The following is a 21,657-nucleotide window of genomic DNA, read 5'->3' as shown; positions in this document are numbered from 1 at the left end:
CTCTCGCAACCTAATTCTTTCCATTTATCTCTTGCTGCAGGGGGTCGCAGGGGATTGAGACACCTGTGTCCTGCAACAGTTTCTAGAAGTGGGTATATTATATAAAAGGCTGCAGGGGAATATAGTTGGAGATTTCTCTTGAAGGCCCGCCATCAGGAGGGGCTTGCTGTCCTGTATCTGGTGAAGATCTAGGACCCCAGAGACTGGACTTGGGTGGCTCCTACAGTTCACTTAACCAAAGAACCCCTGCGCCTGTAGAAGGCCAAGCACCTTCCCCAGCCATCCCTCTTTCAGTCTCAGGAAAGGCGCTGAGTCTGACCCTACCTCACTCCTGGTTTGGACACCGTGAGGACACTATGGAGCACCACAGAGCCCTCCACAGCAGGAGCACTCCTTGAATAGGTGCACCAATGGGGCTCACTCTGCCAATGTCTGTCCTTTGACTTTGGGATCCTATTTGTCAGGGGACCCAGAATGAGACCAGCACTCCAGAAAGTGTGTGTGTGTGCGTGTGGGGGGGCACACATGCCCAGGCAGGGCTAGAGGAAGAGTGGTCAGGGGAGAAAGGGCAAGTGGATACTGAAAAATTGGAGCATTTATTTGAAAATTATCCTAGGCATTTAAGACAACAGAAGAGGCCAGGTTCAGGTACCCAGTGCAAAGTGTCCTTCCTTTACCCCGTTTGGCTGATGGCCACCCATTCATTTCCTGCTTCCCAAAAGTTCTAAGCCATTGCATAAGAAAAGCCTATTGCTGGGGTATTTTCAGGCTGAGGGAAGAAAAAAGGTGGGCATGAGATCACTGACTCTCTGAGCTGGCAGGGCAGGAAAACCCCGCTGTCCAGCCACAGGTGGCCACTGCCTCCCCAGGCAGCCCTTCTAGTTACTAGATGCATCTTGTAACTGTACCCACTGGGCCTGGTTCACCTCCTCCCTCCTCTATGTGACAGTCCTTTGCAGTATGCAGGCCTACTGTCATGGTCCTACAAACCCCTTCTTTTTAAGGCCAAACATCCCCAAGTCTTTCAACTGTTCTTGAAACTAAATGCCCCTTGGAGGATGGGACCATCATTGTCTGTGCGATGGCAGGAAGCTGAGCCTTCGGAAAGACAGAGGGGCCCAGTGGAAGGAGGTGCAGGGAAGTGGAGTGGGGACTGGGGTTTTTATTTAGAAGCACACTGAGCCATAAAGGGAGTAGAAGAGGGAGAGGGTGAAGAGAGGGAAGGCTCTTGCCATGACAATGCTGGCAAAGAGACCTTTCACTTCTGCTCATGGCAACCGTGAAGGAAAGACAGCACCACTGAAATCCACAAGGGAAGCTCTGTGGAGCAGTTCTGAGAACTGGGACTCAGAGCTTTTCTTGTACTGGGAAAGAGGTTTGGGGATTTGAGTGCCTCCCCGAGTCTGAAGTCCAGGATAACTCAGCTCACCATGGAAAGGGGTTTTACAGAGTATATCTTCATGTAGTCGGGCAGCTCTTGGCTCCCTCTCCCACTGCCAGGAATCAGGACCTGGTCAGGTCCACTGCCCTTGAGCAGAAGAGAAAACCCAGGGAACACCCTTGGTCACTGGAACCAGGGACAGAAATTGGGGGTCTGGACAGCTCAGCTTTCTGGGGATAAAGACACAAGAGAGGCACCCCAAACTGCTCCACTCAACTTCTGTCTGGAAGTGACAGAACTGTCACATACATTAAAGGGTTGGGACTTGACTTGGGAGTTGCATCAAGAAAGGAAGGGTCTGTCTGCCAGCTGGCTGTGGTACATGGTCAAGCATGGATAGTGGCTTGCATCAGCCCCATGAAGGGGGAAAAGGGAGCCTGGACTCCTTGAAAGGAGTCCTAGGTGAGGCTCCCAGGAAGAGGACACCAAGCTGAGGCATATGCTTTAGAGCATATAGCCCTTCTGTTCAGGGTAATGGTAAAATCCATCCTGTTGTTCTGAGAAGAGAGCAAGTGCTGAAATGCACTTTTCCTGCGTCTCAGAAATCACACCCTGAGTCTCAGGTGGAGTGGCTTGGCGATGCATTGTTTTAGAGGCTGAGAACTACGCTGGAAAAACAAAGAGATCATAATAAAAAAATATGAATATTAATTATAAATTAATATAAGTAATAAAACAAAACTTAGAAAACAATCTCTCTCATCCCAATGCTTTCAGGAGTGGGCTCCGCTGATTGGGTAATTCTGTAGCAGTTCCTCCATCAGGGCCACCAGCACCTGGTGCTACCAGCCCCAGGTGGGGCCAGGCCTGTGTGCTCTCAGGACTGGGGTTTGGGACCTGGGTGCTCCAGCTTCTTTCAGCTCACTCCCCTGTGCTTAGCTCTCCAGTATGATTCTCCCTCCTCCACGCCTAGGCAAGGGGCATCATAACAAAGCTTTTCGGCAGGAAACCGAGGATTCAGAAGTAATCTACAGTCATCTGTTGAAAGCCCTCATTGGAAGGCTGGTCCCAAATCTTGCATTAGGCCCATGATTACTATCACGCAGGCCCAACTCCAGCCTAGCCCTGGTGCCTGCCCCTAGTACTGAGGAAGGTGTTGAGGAAGGTGTTGACAATGGCTGTCCAAAGGAGGTCAACCAAGTGGCTTTCCATGCCCCATGAGTGTTTCCACTCTTGGAGTTTGTGCAGCATCTCTTCCGGGCAGGAGGAGGGAAGGGAGCTCTGAGCAGGGGTCATCATCAATTACCCAGAGATGGGGTATGAGGTGTGTGTGTGGCGGGGGAGGGGCACTGCGGACTGGCACAGTGCCAGAGCTGGTAACAGAACAGCATCAGTGTTGACACTGTGAGCCACATGCCCCTTCCAGACTGAGAGGAAGCACAGCGGGCGGGGTGGGGGTTGGTTCTTCAGGCTTCTGAGCCAGAGCAAAGCGCATAGCATAAAGTGAGGGGCACTAATTCTTCCAATCTCAGGCTTGAGAGTAAAAAAAGTGAGTGAAGGAAACGAGAGAAAGAGACAGGCAGACAGAGCAGAGATAGAGAAAGAGACAGAGAGTGCATTGCTCAGATTGCATTACCTTAAGGATAATTTCTAATGTAAAGATACTAGTGAAGACATAGTCTGCATTGCCTAGGATCTGAAAAATAAGCACAATTGGATTAGTGGCTCTGAGAGTGAACTCGACACCAACAGAAGCATGTGTGTTAACAACAGACAGCAGCAGAGAGCTAATGCCAGCTCCTGAGGAAGGGAAGAGGAGAGAGGGGTTGGGACTTTACCTTCAGAGCAATTTCAATGGTGAAAATGGTAGTGAAAACAATGTCAAAATAAAACAGAATCTGCAAAACAAAAAGAAACAGGGTGGGGATGGGGTGGGAAGGGAGAGAAGCAGGCTGGAAGGAGAGGTCAGCTCCAGAACCACACTACATGTCACCTGAGATTTTCCGCTTGGAGACAGATGGAAGCAAGTTAGGAGATGAGTAGCATATACACAGCATTGGATCCTGAAGTGGGGTTGGCCTCAGGCAGCTTAGTGGCTCCAGATGAAGTCCCCAGACATGTGAGGGGGGCTTCCAAGGCAGGACTCAGTGGGTCCTGGGTCTGGGCAGCATTTGGTTGGATGTTTTTCTCATTAATCCAATTTACTTACAAACCCCAATCAGACCATTGGGATGCGTGTCAAAAGGACAGAGTGGGGTTTGCTTTTTATTGCAGGAAAATGCAAAATGCTTAACTCACATTGGTGTGACTCAGCTAGCTTCTCATGTTGGTGGAAATCCTGGTGTTGTATTCTTTGGGGCATGGGAGGGAGTATCCTCCAGGTGAGGACTGCCCAGGCTTGGGACGGGCTACATGGTTTCACCCTCTATTATATCTCAGGTGATGGATCAGAGCTAGGGCCAACACCTTTCTAGAAAACTCTGGACCAAGCAGGCTGCAGGACCACCAAATCGTTTGGCATGGGTATGGCTTTAGGTTGGTGGACTCCTCTCTTCATGCCTACCTGTTGGGATTTGACAAAGTTTTGAGGCTTCGAGATAGAACAATTCTTACTCTAGCTTTTAATGTTGTTCACCAGAGCCTTGGCTGGGTCTCCAAATTTAGTTTTCTACTCTACACAAGGTCACTGGAGCTCTCCTTTATAAAGGTCAGCCTCACCACTGACACCTGTTTGACAATGCTCCCCTCATCTCCCCAGTGATTGGGACTGGTCAGAGTTTATTAGGAGCAAGGGAAGTCAGTGGCTACTTTTTCTTTTTCTTTCTTTCTTTCTTTTTTCTTTCTCTTTCTTCTTTCTTCTTTCTTTCTTTCTTTCTTCTTTCTTTCTTCTTTTTCTTCTTTCTTCTTTCTTTCTTTTCTTCTTTCTCTCTCTCTCTTTTCTTTCTTTTTCTTTCTTTCTTTCTTCTTTCTTTCTTTTCCTTCTTTTCTTTCTTCTTTCTTTCTTTCTTTTTCTTTCTTTCTTCTTTCTTTCTTTCTTTCTTTCTTTCTTTCTCTCTCTCTCTCTCTCTCTCTCTCTCTCTCTCTCTTTCTTTCTTTCTTTCTTTCTTTCTTTCTTCTTTCTTTCTTTCTTTCTCTCTCTCTCTTTCTCTCTTTCTTTCTTTTTTTTCTTCTAAGTATGCAAGGAACCAGAGCCTTCAGGGAAACATCCACAGGGCAATGAGAGTCCTGAACTTTGCCAATCAGGCCAGCCTGAAGCATTTGGGTACATGTTCTCTTATTTGTTTCTGATGGTTTCTACCCAAAACCCTAATCTCTTAAAGAAAGTTTATTGTGCATCTGATTACAATATTTGGAATTGGGCTCCTGATTGAGGGCCCAGTCCCATTCCCGGGAGAAGGGGTGCAGGGGACAAAAGGGAATGCATACATGGTTCCTGAAGGAGGTGTGCTGGACGGGGTCCTCAGCTGCCAGGGAAATGCTGCTGAGCAGAATGAAGAAGAGGATCAGGTTGGTGAAGATCGTGTCATTGACGATGCGGTGACACTGGAGGCGAAATCTGTGTGGGGAGGAGAGAAGGACAGAAGCACGTCAGGTAGGCAAGGGAAGCAGCTCCCGGGTCCCTGGAGCTCAACACTCTTTCACTCAACTTGTGAAAGGTGCTTGTTCGTTTGGGGGTGGGCTCTTCATCTGAGGTCTTATGGCTGCTGGGTAATGACAACCACATCCCACCCCACCCCCCTCTGTGCCCCCACTGTGAGGCACATCTGCACAGAATTTGGCACTTTCACGGGCAGTTAGCTTTTGACATTTTGGAGGGTTATATCTGAGACCTTTGGAAATCCCCAAATTTTCATATACTTCTGTGACATTAAAAGCTGGCTCTTTGTGGGGGGACTTCTTTTTCCCATCATTAAAAAATCATTTTATAAGATCTTCATATATTTATGTATAGGGAATGACAGAGCTACCCAGAGATGTGGATGGTGAGAGGCCAGCTCAGCTTACACTCTGGCTAGGCAATTTGCTCCTGTGTAAGAGCTTCAAGGCATGCAATTAAATTCCACACCTCAGCATAATTACAAGGAACTACATGCATGGACCTCTGGGCACTCATTGATGGTGTCACAAATGCTAGATCCTTGAATGCCAAGTGTATCTTATATAGTATCTCATACTGCCAGCCTAGGAATGGGATATGGGTGTTAGTATCTTCATTTTATAGCTAAAAACACTGAAACCTGAGAAGGAGAGCCTGGCCCAGAAAGACAGCTTGTAAAGTGTTGTGTGTGCTTGGCGGGGGGTGGGGGGGGTGGGGGTTGGGGTGGGGGTGGTTAGGGCTTGAATCCAATTTCAGACTTCTGCTCGCAGCATTGTGATTGACTAAATGCTCTGAGAGACCCTAGTGCTGCAGAAGAGGCAAATCCTGGAAGGACAAACCCTTTGAGACAATTTTGGCTTCATTAGAGTTAAGAGGTCTGCAATGATTATCCCTTTCAAACAAATAAACAAACCCACTGAGCCAGGGTCTGTGTGATAGGTAGCCAGGAAGGACAGGGTTGCCTGAGGATAGACGCCAGTGGTAGCCCTGCTATCAGGAAACTGCATTTCAAGCCAGACTTGAGGTGGGGCACAGAAGCTTGGGACTCTCAGGCTGAGCCAACACGCTTAAGAAGCATCTGGAAGAAAGCTTCCCAATCTTAATTTAGGTGCACAGGAATCTCACCAACTAAGATAATGTATTGAGGTCATAATCAAAGATTAAGCACATAAGAGGATGAGCCGCTAAGATGGGAAATCAGAAGAAACTACAAACAAGTGATTTAGAACCCCCTCCCAAAGACTGTGTATACTGGACATATCAGACAGAGAATGTAGAACAACTATATTTCGAATATTTAACAGAATAAAGGACTTGAGCACAAAAATGATGAATCAACAAGGGAAGTATTAGATATAGACAGATGGATCTGGAAAATCAATTAGCAAATGGAATTGTTTGAAATGAAAAAAGAATTAAGTTGATTTAAAAACTGGTTTAAACAGTAACATAGACAAAGTTGAAAAGAGAATGAAGAAGTTGGAAGCTATATCTGAAGAAACTACCCTGAATACAAAGAGAGATAAAGAGGTGAAAGATTTGCAAGACACAGTAAGAGATAGGAGGACAGAATGAGAAGGTCTAACCTATGTCTAATTGGAGTGCCAGAAGGAAAGAATAGAGAGAAAGAGATTATGGCTGCAACTTTTCAAGAATTAGAAATTCTTATTCTAATTTTTAATGTTGTTCAAGAACTGGAGAAAAATATAAATCCATAACATCCCAAGCAGGATAAATGGAAAGAAATCCATATCTAGATACATGGTAGTAAATCTAAACATTATCAAGGCCACAGAAGATATTCAGAGCAGCTAGAGATAAAAGGCAGATTACCTACAAAGGTAGGTAGCTACCTACAAATGTAGGAACGATACACTATAATAATATGTTTAACACACTGTGAGACAAATTTTATTGACCTAAAATTGTATACATAGCAAAACTATTTTCCAAGAACAAGAAATGAAAACAGAGATAAACAGAGGCCAAATAACTTTACCATAAAGGAACACTAGGGGCTTCTAAAAAATGTGCTTAGGAAGAAAGAAAATGATTGCAGAAGGAGGGACTGAGATGTATGAAAAAATGGTGAACAAGTAAAATGGCAAGTTGTATGTACATCCAAATCTACATTGTCTATAGAATAATAATGATGATGATAATGTCTAACTTGTTAAGTTAAAAATAGTTAGGACTAAAAATACTAAGCAACAACATATAAGTTAGGAGGGCTGAGAGGAGTTAAAGTAGCATAAGTTCCTTCTATTTTGCAGGAGGAGGTCTAGGATACTGCTTAACTTTAGACTTCGTTAAGTTAAATAGACTTAGTAAATTACCAAAGGTAATCACCAAAAGACTAGAAATAGAGTTTACATGTGTCAAAAAAATGGAGGGAAAAACAGACACAGGTCTTCTGATTTGGAATCCAGGGTACTGTTTACACAAGTTGTGGGGGTCGGCAGAGTCCCAGGCTCCACTAGAGGTCGGAGGATGCTGGCATCTGCTGCACATGTGGCTTGGAGAGAGCAGAGTCCCACCTTCCCCACCATTCTTGCACACCTGTTGTTGGGGCTGAAGATGAAAAACGCACTGGCTTCTGGCATGGGCACTGCCTTTTCCTTAAGGTGCAGCTCAGAGAGTGGTCGTGGGCGGGGGCCCACAGGCATCTCAGGCTCCTCCTCATCCTCTTCTCCTGTAAGAAAAAAACCACCATTCTAAATAACTCCACTACTCCCACGAAGTTTTACCGCTATGCTGCCTTCTTCCAGATACCTTCCTACCGCCCAGAATCAAGACATCATTTGCGTCTCTGAAAATGAGAAGTATCAACTAAGACACTCAGCTCTCTCCCTGTGAGTGCTGGAATCTTTGTATAGAGAGACTTTTCTGGCAGCACATGACAAGGGGGGTTGTAAGTAGGGTGACTAGTTCAATCCCAGTTTGCCAAGGACTGTCCTGGTTTCTAAACTGAGATTCCCATATCCCAGGAGGCTCCTCAGTCCCATGTGGATTCGGATGGTTGGTTATCCTAGTTGTAAGGCCCTAGGAAAGGTGATCAGGTAAGACTAGGGCATTGCCAGGTGTCTTTTCCATCTAGGCTGCAGGTAGGGGCATGGGTACGGCTCAGTTGACTTGCAAGCAACCCCATCCTTGAAGGTTCTAGGAGTTTAAAATTAACACTCCCATTCCTGAAAAATACCAAAAACTCATGTGCTGTAGGGATAGAAGGGCAATGATGCTGACCACAACAAGCACTTCATTCAAAAGTCTAGACATTAGCACCAGTTAAAGAAGCCCCTTTGTTCTCCAGGCTAGTGGCCACATTCACTGTGGACCTAAAGGAAATGGCTTACTTTGCTTGCAAGGTCATTGCCCATGGTAGGAAACTACTACATATCCTGTTCTGATCAAATGCATTTAAAAATGTTTAGAAGGGGAACGGGAGTAAGAGCATGGGTTCTCCAGCCAATGCCTTGACCCAAATCTTGGCTCTGTTTCTCTTTGGCATTTAGTCTCTCTGTGTCTCAGTTTCCCCATTTGTAAATGGGATAATAGTACATACCTACCTCAGAGTGGCGCCTGGTACATGGCAAGTGCTGTATAAACGTAAGCTGTTGTTACGATCTCTACCCACAGGAAAGACTCATAGCCTGTAAGGTAGTGCTTAACATCTTTCTCAGTCTGACCTCTGCCTGCTCTTATTCCCTGACAGACTTTCCACTCACATCAGCCTGTTTTCTGAAGGCTCATGGTAGTGGGTTGAATCACGTCCCCCACAAACTCATGCCTAGCCAGAACCTCAGAATGTGACCTTACTCTGGAAACAGTGTCTTTGCAGATGTAGAGTCATGATGAAGTCATATTGGAGTAGGGTGGGCCCTAAATCCAAGGACTGCTGTCCTTATAAGGAGACACAGAGACACACATGTGAAGACAGAGGCCGATGGGAGTGATGAGGCTGACAGGCAAGGAGCGCCAAGGACAGCTGGCCATCAGCAGAGACAGGGAAGAGGCGAGAGAGGATCCCCCCTGGAGCCTTGAGAGGGAGGATGGTCCTGCCAACACCTGAGTTCAGACTTGGAGGCTCCAGAACCGTGAGAAAATAAATGTTTGCTGTTTTAAGCCACCAAGTTCATGGTTATTTGTTATGAAAGCCCCAGGAAATGAATACACTTGCCATGTGCTTTCTCCTTTCCTTTCCTCACTCTGTCTCCTTATTTGAACTGCTCTCATCTCCCTCTCTGCAGAGCTAGAAGGACTCCCATGTAAGACAGTATCATTCACATGGCTCTCATAGGTACCTGGGCTCCCCTGAATGACCATCCTGTGATTCCAGAGCCCTGTCGGCCTCCTGCATTCACTTGGCACCTAGGACAAAATAGCTCGAATGCCTGATTTTACATGTATCTATCTGTTCCATCTCTGAGAGAGACACTATGGAGACACTATGCCCAGGATGTAGTCGCCCTTAGTTTTTGATGATGATTACACTTTCACACTAACATTTGCTTTATAAGGAAGAAGACTTTGCAAAAGAAGGTCAGGTGGAGACTCAGCTGTTGGCAAGATAGTTATGGGAAGTTTATCTTATGGACCAGCCATGTCTCTGCATGCTCTCTCTTCTTCTGGTTAAAATGAAGCCAGGTGGTGCAGAGGAAAAAAAAAATGCTTGGCACAGAAGGTGGTTCTTTATCAAGCAAGAAGCATTTAGGGGCCCAAGGATTTTTTGGAGGACCAGCAGAATATAGGCATAAATCAGTTTTTTTTCCCCTGGAGTAATTAGAGCTGACCAGCAAAGCAATTAATATTTTTAGCATTAGAGAGCTGTGAGATGAAAAATTGTGTACAGGCCAAGGGTTGGAGCCTTTTAACCGAACCTTGGTAGGTAGAAGAAAGGCAGAGTCTCCTAGTAAAACAAAATAAATAAAACTGGAGTTGACCTAAATCGAAATCTTTACAAATGAAATCTCACTGAGAAGGCTCTTAAATTCCTGCCCAACTTGTTTGTATTCTTTTTAGTTTTGCTCTAAATGAGCCAACACTTTCTTATTCATGATAATTTGGTAATAGGTAATTTAATGCTTACTTTAATCATTTGTGTTATATAGAAAAACATATTTCCTAGCTTTGTGGTTTTCCGAGTTCCTGGTGAAGAGTTTTTCATGCTCTTTCATCTGCAGTAGCCTGCCTTGCTGTTTTGAAGCTCTACCCTGATTTCCATTGCTAGGGAGAAGCAAGTCAGTCGGTTCAGACACACAGCAGCTGAATTCCAGGCATAATGTTTAAGAGGAAACCACTTCTAAAGGACAAACCCAAATTTGTAAAGGGCCAGAAATCTGACAGCTGTGATGCTTTGCATGTATTATGGATAAGGAGCGAGGTTGGCAGAGTAGGAAAAGTCAGGTAAAGTTCTGTTTATGGGGTTGGCAACTGAACTACCTACAATTCCGCTCCCAGATGCCAGTGGACTCCCTTGGGGATCTTTATTTTCTCATCTCCGTTCTTGGAGGTGTGGAGAAGTGCACTGTGGACTTGCTTGCCAGATGGCAGGTGCCATGCTCAAAGGTAAAACTCCTGGGTAGCTGAATGCCCGACACTTGGTCCTCGGTGATACGTGTCCCCACCCCATTTGACGCTCATTTTCACCTCTGTGATTTTGCTCATGGCCAATTCAGATAAAAATATTATTTCTAACATCTAGTGCCTACAGCGTACTGAACACAAAGCTGTGGTTCTTGCCCTCAAGGGACTTACAGTTTTTAGTGTGACCCCAGAGTTCACTGGCATGATTGGCAAGGCCACACACCCTGGAAGCGAGCTGTGTGGGTGGCGTCTGGAGACAGAAGGCTGAGGATGCACCTGCTGCTGCATCGGGCGTGGTTCTCTGCTGGCTCAGCTCCAAAACCTCATCTCCTCCCATTGCTCATTTTCTCTCTCTGACTTCTAGGCCACTAGCAAGTCCTGCAAAATGTACCCCAAGTTCCGCCACTTCTCCGTATCTCCAGCATCACCATTCTGGCCCACGCGGCCACCGCCTCTCACGGGACCACTACTAACATTCTCACTGCCTCCGGTTTTACTCTTGACCATCTACTGCCCTGTTTTCATACAGCACAGTTTGCTAGAGGTAATTCTGACACCAGATCTTACCGTCCTCTGCCTGAGAACCTCGGGTGAGTCTTCAACGACCTGAACCTCTCAGGTGGCCTCAGAGGCCCTGCCCCCCGGGCTCCTGCCTAGTCCCTGTCTCACCCACACTACCTTTCCCCTTCGCTCTCTTTCCTCTAAGCACATTGGCCTCTTCGGATTCCTCCACAGACCAGTCTGCCCAGTCTGCATTTGCTAGCTCTCCATCTAGAAAGCGTCTTCCTCTGATTTCCATACATCTAGTTCCTCTGCCTCATTCAGGTTTCAGCCCGAATGCCACCTCCTTCAAGAGGCCTTCACCGACCACACAGCCAAAGCAGCCCCACGCCACTGAGGAACTCGCTCACATAGTCCTTGGCTTCATTCATCTCCTTGCTGTTCACTGCTACCTGACGCTACCTTTTCAGTTGGCCTCTTTTCTTGCTCACTGTCTGTCTCCCACTGAAATGTAAGCTCCAGGAGAACAGTGGCCTTGCCCGTCTTGCCTACAGGTGTATCCCTGGGGCCTGCCACAGTACCTGGCACACAATAGGTGTTTCACTAGTAGTTATTTTTTTAAATTAACATATAATGCATTATTTGTTTCAGAGGTACGGGTCTGTGATTCATCAGTCTTACACAATTCACAGCGCTCACCATGGCACGTACGCTCCCCAGTGTCCATCACCCAGTCACCCCATCCCTCCCACCCTCATTAGTAGTTATTAAGTGAATGAATACCTCCACGGTTTCTTCTAGCTCCCTGTCTATGACAATAGTATGGTCCTGAAATAACTTCTGTTCTCTCCCACTCCCCAGATGCCAAGCCCAGCTCAGCCTACTCTTCTCCGTGAAGGCTGGCTGTCTCTCCCCAACTCCCCACCCCATGGCTCTGCTTCTGCTCGAACCCCTTGTAGTTGGAACCTCCCCACAGCACTCAGTGCTGTCCTGTGCATTCTCTGGTGTCATTCACTTTCTTTTTCAAGTGTCCTTGTTAATTTTAAGTCCTCAGTGACTCTTACCATCTGTATGTTCCCTCTAATAAATGAATTGATTAAATAAAAGCACAATCTTGGCACCCTTCCTAGGTGAGTACATATTTCTAAAATTTAGTGTATACTAAGCTGGGAGGCTCCAACCAACTGTTGAGCTTTGGGGATTCAATGGGGAGGGAAGGACTGACACGCCACAGCTGGCCGGTTGGCACTTTGTGCCAATCAGAAACCTGCCCCTCCACTGGGTGTTCCTGTGAGGGCAGAGGCCCTGGCTAGGGGAGCGCAGGCTGGAGCTCCACCCCGCTCAGCGCCTTCGGCACACACCTTTGGGTGCAACCTGGACGAGCAAGCACAGTAACCTGGGCCGGGGGTGGAAGGTCATGGGCATAGGGGGAGAGGAGGAAGCCTGAGTGAGAAGTGGGGACAGGAGGAGGTATGAGAGTATTCTCTGCCCCTACCCCTTCTTTCTCTGGGAGTCTGGCTGTAAGTGGGGCAGGTGCGATGCTCACCAGCGCTGCCTCCCAAGGGGCATCTGTGTGAAGTGGGCACAGCAGAGGCCGGATGCCCAGAGGCTGTCAAGCAGAAGGGGCAGGGTTGGGAGGACAATAGCAGATCAGGTTCCTTGCCTTTTCTGGTTCAGAAGAGAGAGAAGCAGGTGGGAATGAGAGATTGACAAGAACAGAGAGAGCAGGCCAAGTGATTCTGGGAGGAATCTTTGGGGACTTCTGCTGCACCTGATACTAGAGTCCAGGAGGTGACCTGTGGAGGCAGGGGAAGGAGAAGCCAGGAAGCAGAGGCTGGTCCCTTGGAGGAAGGTAGAACATGAGGCACCACCAGCTTTAAGAGCATACCACCCTTGGGTGAGAAAATGGAAAGCAGGGACGGTGAACAAATGGGGGGCTGTGGGGGCTGGCCTTGAAGGCCTGAGTGTGGTGGTGGGCTGAGGCAGGACAGCCTCAACTATCTATGGACCAGAGTTCTCAACACAGATGTGTGAGATGCATGGGACCAAGAAAAACCTGGGAAGGGCTGGGTCTGCAGGAAGCTAGAGAAGGGTGATCACACAACGGGGGGAGGGACACTCTAAAAAATCCAAAGAATCCTGACAAATTAGCAGAATGTGGGAAGAGCTTTTCAGTCAAAAAGCAAAACCATTCCAAGAATCCTCAAAGCTGGGTCAACAGAGGGACTTTTCTATAGTGGCCAATATGGTGACAATGTCCTCATTATTTTTTTTCCCCCTGACCTGCTTCTCTTTGATTTCAAAGGGCAACAAAGAAGAGAAAAGGCACTAGTATATTTAGAATGATGAAACTAGAGACTATGGTCGTAGGTGTGGCTGCCCCACTGCCAGGTAGAAGGAGCAGGCCTGGGCTATCCGCGGTCTCCCCTGTGCTGTGTGCAGCTGGGGTTGGCTCTGCTTGGGGCCCAGGGGGATTCCTTTGATTACTGTCTTTCCTTTTAAACTTTGAAAATACACACAAGTCAAGGGACTTGTGTGGTGACCCTCTATATCCAGCTTCAACAGGAGCTGCTGGAGTATATTTTAAAGCACTTTCTAAATATTTTAGATTCTAGCCATACACATGTCTACATTTATAAGCTAGAACTATAATAACACCACTGCAGTAACAAAATAAATGGAAACTAATGATTTTAAGTAGTTTTTGTTTAAAATCATTAGTTTCCAGTCCATATTCAATTTCCCCCTGCATATTATCTCCAAAATGTCACGTTAGAGTTAAGTTGGTGATTCAGGACCAAGACAGAATTCCCCATTGACTTTGGTCAACATGTCTAGTCTTTGAAATCCTGTAAGAATTTCCACCCAGAAGAGATTTCAGGCTTCAGACACCCTTCCTGCTCTTCCCTTGGTCCAATCCCCAGCAAACCAAATCCTCCTTCCCTGGAGGTGGGAGGTGAGTGAGGATGGAATGATGGCCGAGAGCCTGCTTCCCAAGGGAAACAGAAGATGGCTGCCCTGCAGACAAGCCTGCAGAGGACCGGTGGAGGGGAGGCCAAAAGGAAAACCTAGCTTTGCTCATACATGTAGAAGGTTTTTAGCTACTTAACGTGGTTACCAACTCAAATATAGCTCAACCTCCACAGAGAAGGAAATGCCAGTAAAACAACGGTCCCTTGCTGTGTGCAGCTGATGGCAGGCTTGAAGCTGAGAGGGATGGCAGCAGTTGTAGGGACAGGGAGGCAAGCCAGGGGCTTGTATGGGGTGTGGAGCTTCATGAGGCAGAGAAGTGAATTCTGGAGGGAGGCCTGAGGACCTCTGACAGTAAGCCTTCTCAAAGGAGACTGCCTGCCAACTTAGGTATTGGAAGATGAGAAGGCTGAGTTGTGAAGAGTTCTTTTTATAATAAATGAAAGCATTTTACAAAGCAACAAGTGAGACATCTGTGGTGGCAGCTGTCCTTGTACTCAGCACTGCCACCCGAGTAAGGGCAAGACAGAGTCGCGATTTACGATTATCATTAAGCGAGCGTCATGCTGCAACATGCAAATTATATAAGTTAATGATTTTATGGCATAAGATATAATAAAACCTTAAATGTCTATAGAATCCACCTTCCAAAGGGCATAAAAGACTGCTCAAACACAATTTATTTAATGTTATGTTGTTATTATGAGGAAGCCAGGAGCAAAGTTCTCCTCTGGATGATAACTGGCAATGCCTAACTACGGAGAGAGGACATTTAGCAGTGCAAGGTACTTGTAGAGGGAACCTGGAAACACCAGTCCCTAATACATAGCTACTTCCACATGGCTTTTGAATCCGGATCTCTACCCCCAACCTCCCAATCTCAGGGTTAGGCAGTGGGATTGGTACCTGTATTTTCTGGGTTTGGGTAGGGACTCTTATCCTCATTTTCATTGGGCTGGAGGTCATCCATGTTGATCTAGGCAGCCAAATGAGAGAAGGAGGAAGAATCCAGTTAGAAATGTTCACTAGTTAGAGAGGCTTACGGTAGCCTTGAAATTGCATCATAGTCAATGGCTGAGCTGTTACCTTGCATATATCCTTTAAGACATCAACAGAAGGCTGGGACTCACCCAGCTGGCCTCTCTTCACATTGCTAGCCCTCCTGCTCCACCCTCCTGGGCTTTCTTCCACTGAGTCTCTTTTTTTCCTTCCTCCTTCCTTTCCGTGGGTGCCTGGCCTGGGAAGACCGTGCCCTCCTACCCCAGCAATGGGCCTCCCGGCTCCTGGAAGGGGGTTGCTTCTTACCTTGGTGGTGGGTGGGGATTCTCCATCAGCTGTAATGGATTTCAGTTCAATTTTCTCCTCCTTGGTCTCCTCCACTGCTGGCTTCTCCACCACCTCTTGTTTCTTCTCTGGGCTGGCAGTCCTGGCCGGTCAGCAGGAGGAAAAATTAAAGGAATGTTTACTGAATGATAGGAAACATGAAGACACAGACTACCCTACGGTCTGCTGGGGACCGGTGGGAGCAGACTCCCTGGGCCTACGTCCATCTTCCTTCACCCAGGGCACATGGCATGTGTCACTCGATCCCAGATGCCACTGGGCTGGGCCCACAATGCCTGGCCTGGCTCTGTCTGGTACTCAGTTGGCCTCTTTCAGGTTCTTAGCTGCTCCAGTCCTTGTCTGAATCAGAAAAAGTTTCTGGATCTGATTCAGGATTGGTTCCTGGAAAACTCTGCTCAGTATCCAGCAGGTGTGTGGCCTATGACAGTCCCATTTAGACAATGACAAAAGACAATGCAGGGCCTTATCTTGCTTTCTGAATACTGGAGATGAGTTACCAAACAGTGAAAAGGAGTCACTCAGCTGGAACTGCATTTCCTCTCTGAACGGCTGCTTTCCTCTTCTCTGCATCCGTCACTCCCACCGCCTATCATGATCTCCCTTCTCAAGAGCATCCTCCAACTTCTTAGACAGGTGGGGGAAATCCAGCCCCTTCACAGAGACTGTAATTCATGACGGTCCCTACTTTAGAGCAATGCCTAGGTATTAGCAGAGAGGCCCAGCTTTCTGTAGGAAGCCCCAAACCCAGTGCCCTCTAGGAGGGATGGCTGACAGAGGCCAGCGCCCAAGCCTGTCTTTACCACTAATGGGAATGGCATTCCAGAACTGGGACCCTGGGGCCCTGGGTCTGGGTAAGCTTAGGGGGTTACCTGGCCAGCTTCTTTCTCTCCTTCTCTTCTTCCTCCTCCTTTTGGGCAGATGTGAGGCTCTCAGCATCAGCCAGGTTGTCCACAGCAATGGCCAAGAACACATTCAGTAGGATATCTGTTTGTGTCCATTCTTAAAGAAAATGACCTTGGCCTTGGGGTTTTTGATGGGCACAGGGGTCAGGGAGGTACAGGCCATGCAGTGGTAGAGTTCCCCACAGAGTGAGCTCAATGGTGACTCACCCTGAGGGTTCCCAGCCCAGTGGTGTCCCTCCTCCACCCCTCTCCCTCCCCATCACCCTCCTAGCTACCGGGAGTTTTCTAAGGGGTTGAGAATAGGCTAGCTTGCAGGCTGGAGTGGGCAGCAAGTGAGGCAGTGAGCCTGCCTTGCTCCTTAATTGCTGGGTTTCGTTATTGGTTTCCCCACTGAGATGACTGGCTGTAATTGACATTATAAACAGCATTGTCTCTAGCAGAATGCAGAATGTTCTTAAGAGTGGTTCATTAAAACCGGGTACTGAGGAGGCAGCCTGATATCTGTGCCAACTCTTAATGTGAGCCTGCACATACAAAGACCCTTGGAGTGTCCAGCTGAAGCTGACCGAATCTTGGGAACTCCGAATCGAAGTGGTCATTTGTCCTTTTTTCTCGCCGCCCCACCCCCACCCCCACCTTGAACAGAAACACTGTGGGTCAGAGAACTGCAGAATCAAAGAAAGTATAGCTGCACAGGCCTTATCATTCGTTAAGTCTAACCTCCACCTCCCAGGCCCCCAGACAGTCACACCATTTCACATACCAGGAAGCCACGACCCACAGGGGCGAAGGGTTTGCCCAAGGGTGCTAGCGTACACCTGCCCCCGGCCCCTGGCACCGTGGGCAGGGGCTTCACATACATCACCCATTAAACCTCACCAGGACCTGTTAAGTAGTAGGCACTGATATTTCATCACCCCATTTTACAGACACTGAGGTAGAGAGCCATTAGTTGCCGAGGTCACCCAGAGGGTAAAACGTGCAGCCGGTCTGCTGGCACCAATGCCCAAGCTTCCAGCACTATGTTAGGCCCTGATTTAACCCAAGTCTTAAAAAAATAAAAAATAAATTAAAAAAATGAAATAAAAATAAAAAAATAAACCCGAGTCTTGGGCTAGAGTTGCTTCTACTTTACCATCTCCTCTGCACACAACCCTCACGGGGTTAGACCGCCTGGGGCTTGAGAACCCAGAAACCCGCCCATGGCCTGGATCAGCAAGGACCTGTCAGGTCTGCTTGGGGAAGCCTGTCCAGCTCTGCCTGGGACGAAAGTCCTGGAGAGCGGCTTCAGAGGGAGGGACACTGAGCAGAAAACAGGAGGAGAGATGAAAGTCATTTCAAGGATGACGGCTCAGTTCCCCTGGATGGCACTTCTTACCTCCAGCAGCCAGAGGCCAGGGCTGTCAGGGTGCCCAGCTCCAAGTGTGTTCACATTGGAATCTATCTGTCTGTCCATGCACAACACCAGGGGGCGTTGTTCGCCAAGACTATAATGAGAACACGCCTCCTGGAGTCAGGCAACACTACAGCCCAAACTGGTTCAGGAAGATGAACTTACATCCCCACCTATGCCAAAGCTCCAGGCTTCCACCAAGACCTGCCTCCACGGCTAAAGTGGTTCTGGGACAGGACACGTTTTCTCCCCAGAGCACACCTTTCCCCTGCTTGCCTGGGGGCCCTGTGGGCGGGCAGCCACACTTTTCAGCCCCGAGTCAGGACCTGCTGGGCACACGTATTTGGCATCGTGCTGCAGGCTGAGGGAGGGTGGGGCAGCAGGGGCAGGGAGGCAGGAGCAAAGGATACAGTTTCCACAGATGAAGAGGATGATGAAGTAAATACAGACTAACATCCCTGGAAAAGAGGGGCCGCCATAAGCCATGATCCCATCATACATCACCGAATTCCAGTCCTCCCCGGTCAGGATCTGAATGACACATTCCCACCAATAAGGGACACAGCGTTAGACCAACAGCAAACCCCAAAACTCCCCTGCCCTGCCCCACTATGTTAACAGAATTGTCTAAAATCTCTTTTCCACCTCTTTCCCTCCTCTTGGCCCCCATTTCTCCTCCCAGGGGCTCTGAGCTAATCACCTGGTCAAGTTTGACCCTATCCTTAGACAAAATGCACAGGCCCTGGCATGATACTATTTGAGAACTGACTGGAAAGACTTCCTGGTCCAAGTATTTTCTTCTACTCGACTGCACAAGATGGCTGCCGTTAGCCATTCCTTGGGGCCTTTTTATAAATGTGAACGTGTTTGTTGAGAGAATACTATGCTATTCCAGCTTTCCCCAACATTAGTCATTTGGGTGCCATCTTCAAGATTTGGGCCACATTCACATATTATTTTTCTTGTAAATCAATCTACTTTGAAACTTCAACAAGTGCTACTTTAGCTTTACTCTACACCAAAATATCTATGAAATGACAAATTTGATGGGCTAGTTATATTTCTTCTGGGGACAAGCGTGGTAGGTAAGAAAGACAGAGCTTCACCACCCTTCCCTCCCCCAACAAGGGCAGTGTCCTTTCCTCTGTTCGTACTTTGGGTGTTCATGTAGAATTTGCTTGAATAAAGGGTTCCATGGTTAAGCAAGAGTTTTTAAACTACTCAATTATATTTTTTTCCCCAGTAGTCCATCCAACAGTGGAATTCCATGGGGGACCGAGGGTAGGGGGAACTATAGAAAGAACTCAAGACTCTCCTGGGCATGGACCCTCCATGGCTGATCTAGGCTGGCTTTGGTTGCCCAGTGCAAGGGTGAAGCTTCCCACCACCTTTTCTCCCCACAACCCAACCCCGCCACTCAACACCCTCCCACTCATCATCTCAGCAGAGAAGAGTCCATACCTGAAACACAGTGAGGAGGGACTGGGGAAAGTTATCAAATGTGCTTCTCCGGGTCTGCATTTCATCAAAGTTGAACTTTCCCCCAAAGAGCTGCATCCCCAGGAGGGAGAAGATGATGATGAAGAGGAAGAGGAGCAGCAGCAGGGAGGCAATGGAGCGTACAGAATTCAGCAAGGATGCCACCAGGTTGCTTAAGGAATTCCAGTACCTGAGGACCAGCATGAGGGAGATTAGTGTCCTTTTTCTATGCTTTCCTTAACATCACTCCTGATTCATATACTCACTAGAGATTTTAAGATAAATTACAACTCTTTCTTTCTCCCTTTCATTGGGGTAGTGGTGGTGGTGTGGATTGGGCTGGTAAGCTCAAAATTAGAGTGTGGAGCTAGTTAATTCAAGGTCCCAGGATCAGTAATGTGTAATGGCGAATAGATGGAGCTCAGAAGTCAGAAGCCTGACTGCCAGCTGCAGCTCCTTGCTGCAGTTGGGCAAGTCACTTAACTTCCCTTCTGTTTGCCTCTGAGAAAACAGAGGTAACAGTAGCACTTACTTCATTAGGTTATTGGGAAGATTACATGAGACAAAAAAAAGCGGCCCACCCAGAAACAAAATAAAGAATAAACAAGTGGGATTACATCAAACTAAAAAGCTTCTGGTCAGCAAAAGAAATCATCAAAGTGAAAAGACAACCTATGGAACAGGAAAAAATATTTGCAAAACCATATATCCGATAAGGGGTTGATATCCAAATATAGAAAGAACTCAGACAACTCAACAACAAAAACAAAACAAAACACAACCCAAAACCCAAATCCCCAATAATCCAATTCAAAAATTTGGCACAGGGGTGCCTTGTTGGCTCAGTCATTTGGGTGTCTAACTCTTGACTTCAGCTCAGGTCATGATCTCGGGGTCATGAGACTGAGCCCTATGTTGGGCTCCGTGCTCAGTGCGGAGTCTGCTTGTCCCTCTCCCTCACCCCCCTACTTGGGTGCATGTGTTCTCTCTCTCTCAAATCAATTAATCAATCTTAAAAAAAGTATAGTGCTTAAAAAAAAATTTGGCACAGGGCCTGAATAGACATTTTTCTAAAGAAGATATATGAATAGCCATCAAGTACATGAAAAGGTGCTCAACATCACTAGATATCAGGGAAATGCAAATTAAAACCACAGTAAGGTATCACCTTACCCCTGTCAGAATGGCCATCATCAAAAAGACAAGAGATAACAAGTGTTGGCAAGGATATGGAGGAAGGGGAACCCTGGTGTGCTGTTGGTGGGATTGTAAACTGGTGCAGCCACTATGGAAAACAGCATAGAGGTTCCTCAAAAACTTAAAAATCAACTAACATATGATCCAGTGATTCCAATTCTGGGAATACATCCAAAGGAAATGAAAACACTAACTCAAAAAGATATCTGCACTCCCCATGTTCTTTGCAACATTATTTACAACAGCCAACCCAAGTGTCTATCGAGGGATGAATGGACAAAGAACTTGTGGTATATATAATACACACACACACACACACACACACACACACACACACACACACTGGAATGTTATTCATCCACAAAAAATGAGGAAATCCTACCATTTATGACAACATGGATGGACCTTGAGGACATTATGCTAAGAGAAATAAGTCAGACAGAGAAAGACAAATACCGTATGATTTCACTTATATGTGGAATCTAAAAACAAAAACAAAAAAGCAAAAAAAACCACCTAACTCATGAAGAAAGAGATCAGATTTGTGGTTACCAGAGGTAGGGGGTGGGAGGAGGGAGAACTGGACGAGAGCGTCAAAAGGTATAAACTTCCAGTTATGAGATAAATAGGTCATGATGATGTAATGTACAGAATGATGACTATAGTTAACACTGCTTTATGATATTAACAGATTAGATCCTAAGAGTTCTCATCAAAAGGAAGGATTTTTCCCCTTTCTTTTTATTGTATTTATATAAGACAATGGATGTTAACTAAACCTATTGTGGCGATCATTTCATAATAAATGTAAATCACACCATCATGTTGCATGCCTTAAGTTTATACAGTGATGTGTGGCCAATTATTTCTCAATAAAACTGGAAAAGATATAATTCCTACTCTTAAAAAATACCCTAGTATAGAGCCTGGCACACAGTTGATAAAGGTTAGTAATTACTGTTATCACTATTGGTCTTTAGACAGAGAAACACATTACAATTTTTTTTTCTTCAAGAATGATGTCCTCAGCCCAGGCAGCAGCTGGTTACCCATGGGTGAGAGAGGGTACAAGGCTTAGTGATGTTTCCCAGATTTACCCTGCTGTCTAAAGAATTGGTTTTTTATAAAGCGTCTCTTCTGGAGATTCTGATTCAATTGTATTATAAAATCTGTATTTTTAACAAGCATCCCAGATGATTCTGACAAGCAGGCATGTCTGGGAAATCCTGGGTTACAGGAAACCCATCCCACCCACAGGATGGGAGTCTGTGAAGCGGGTAGAGAGGTCTTCCCCGGGCGGAGATGGGCC

The 21,657-nt window shown here is 46.8% G+C and overlaps 1 protein-coding gene across 1 annotated transcript in view; it reads right to left on the bottom strand.

Annotated features, from left to right (window-relative positions):
- Positions 1-21,657, bottom strand: part of CACNA1C (calcium voltage-gated channel subunit alpha1 C) — a 650,688-nt gene that overhangs the window by 106,653 nt on the left and 522,378 nt on the right. Inside the window, 9 exon segments of the mRNA XM_027592946.2 lie at positions 3,018-3,077; positions 3,220-3,279; positions 4,808-4,937; positions 7,539-7,671; positions 14,940-15,009; positions 15,339-15,459; positions 16,247-16,361; positions 18,083-18,203; positions 19,134-19,341. Of these exon segments, the coding sequence (XP_027448747.2) occupies positions 3,018-3,077; positions 3,220-3,279; positions 4,808-4,937; positions 7,539-7,671; positions 14,940-15,009; positions 15,339-15,459; positions 16,247-16,361; positions 18,083-18,203; positions 19,134-19,341 (1,018 nt within the window).

This window comes from Zalophus californianus, chromosome 9, assembly GCF_009762305.2.
Source record: "Zalophus californianus isolate mZalCal1 chromosome 9, mZalCal1.pri.v2, whole genome shotgun sequence".
NCBI lineage: Eukaryota > Metazoa > Chordata > Mammalia > Carnivora > Otariidae > Zalophus > Zalophus californianus.
This window is presented reverse-complemented; position numbering and strand designations above follow the sequence as displayed.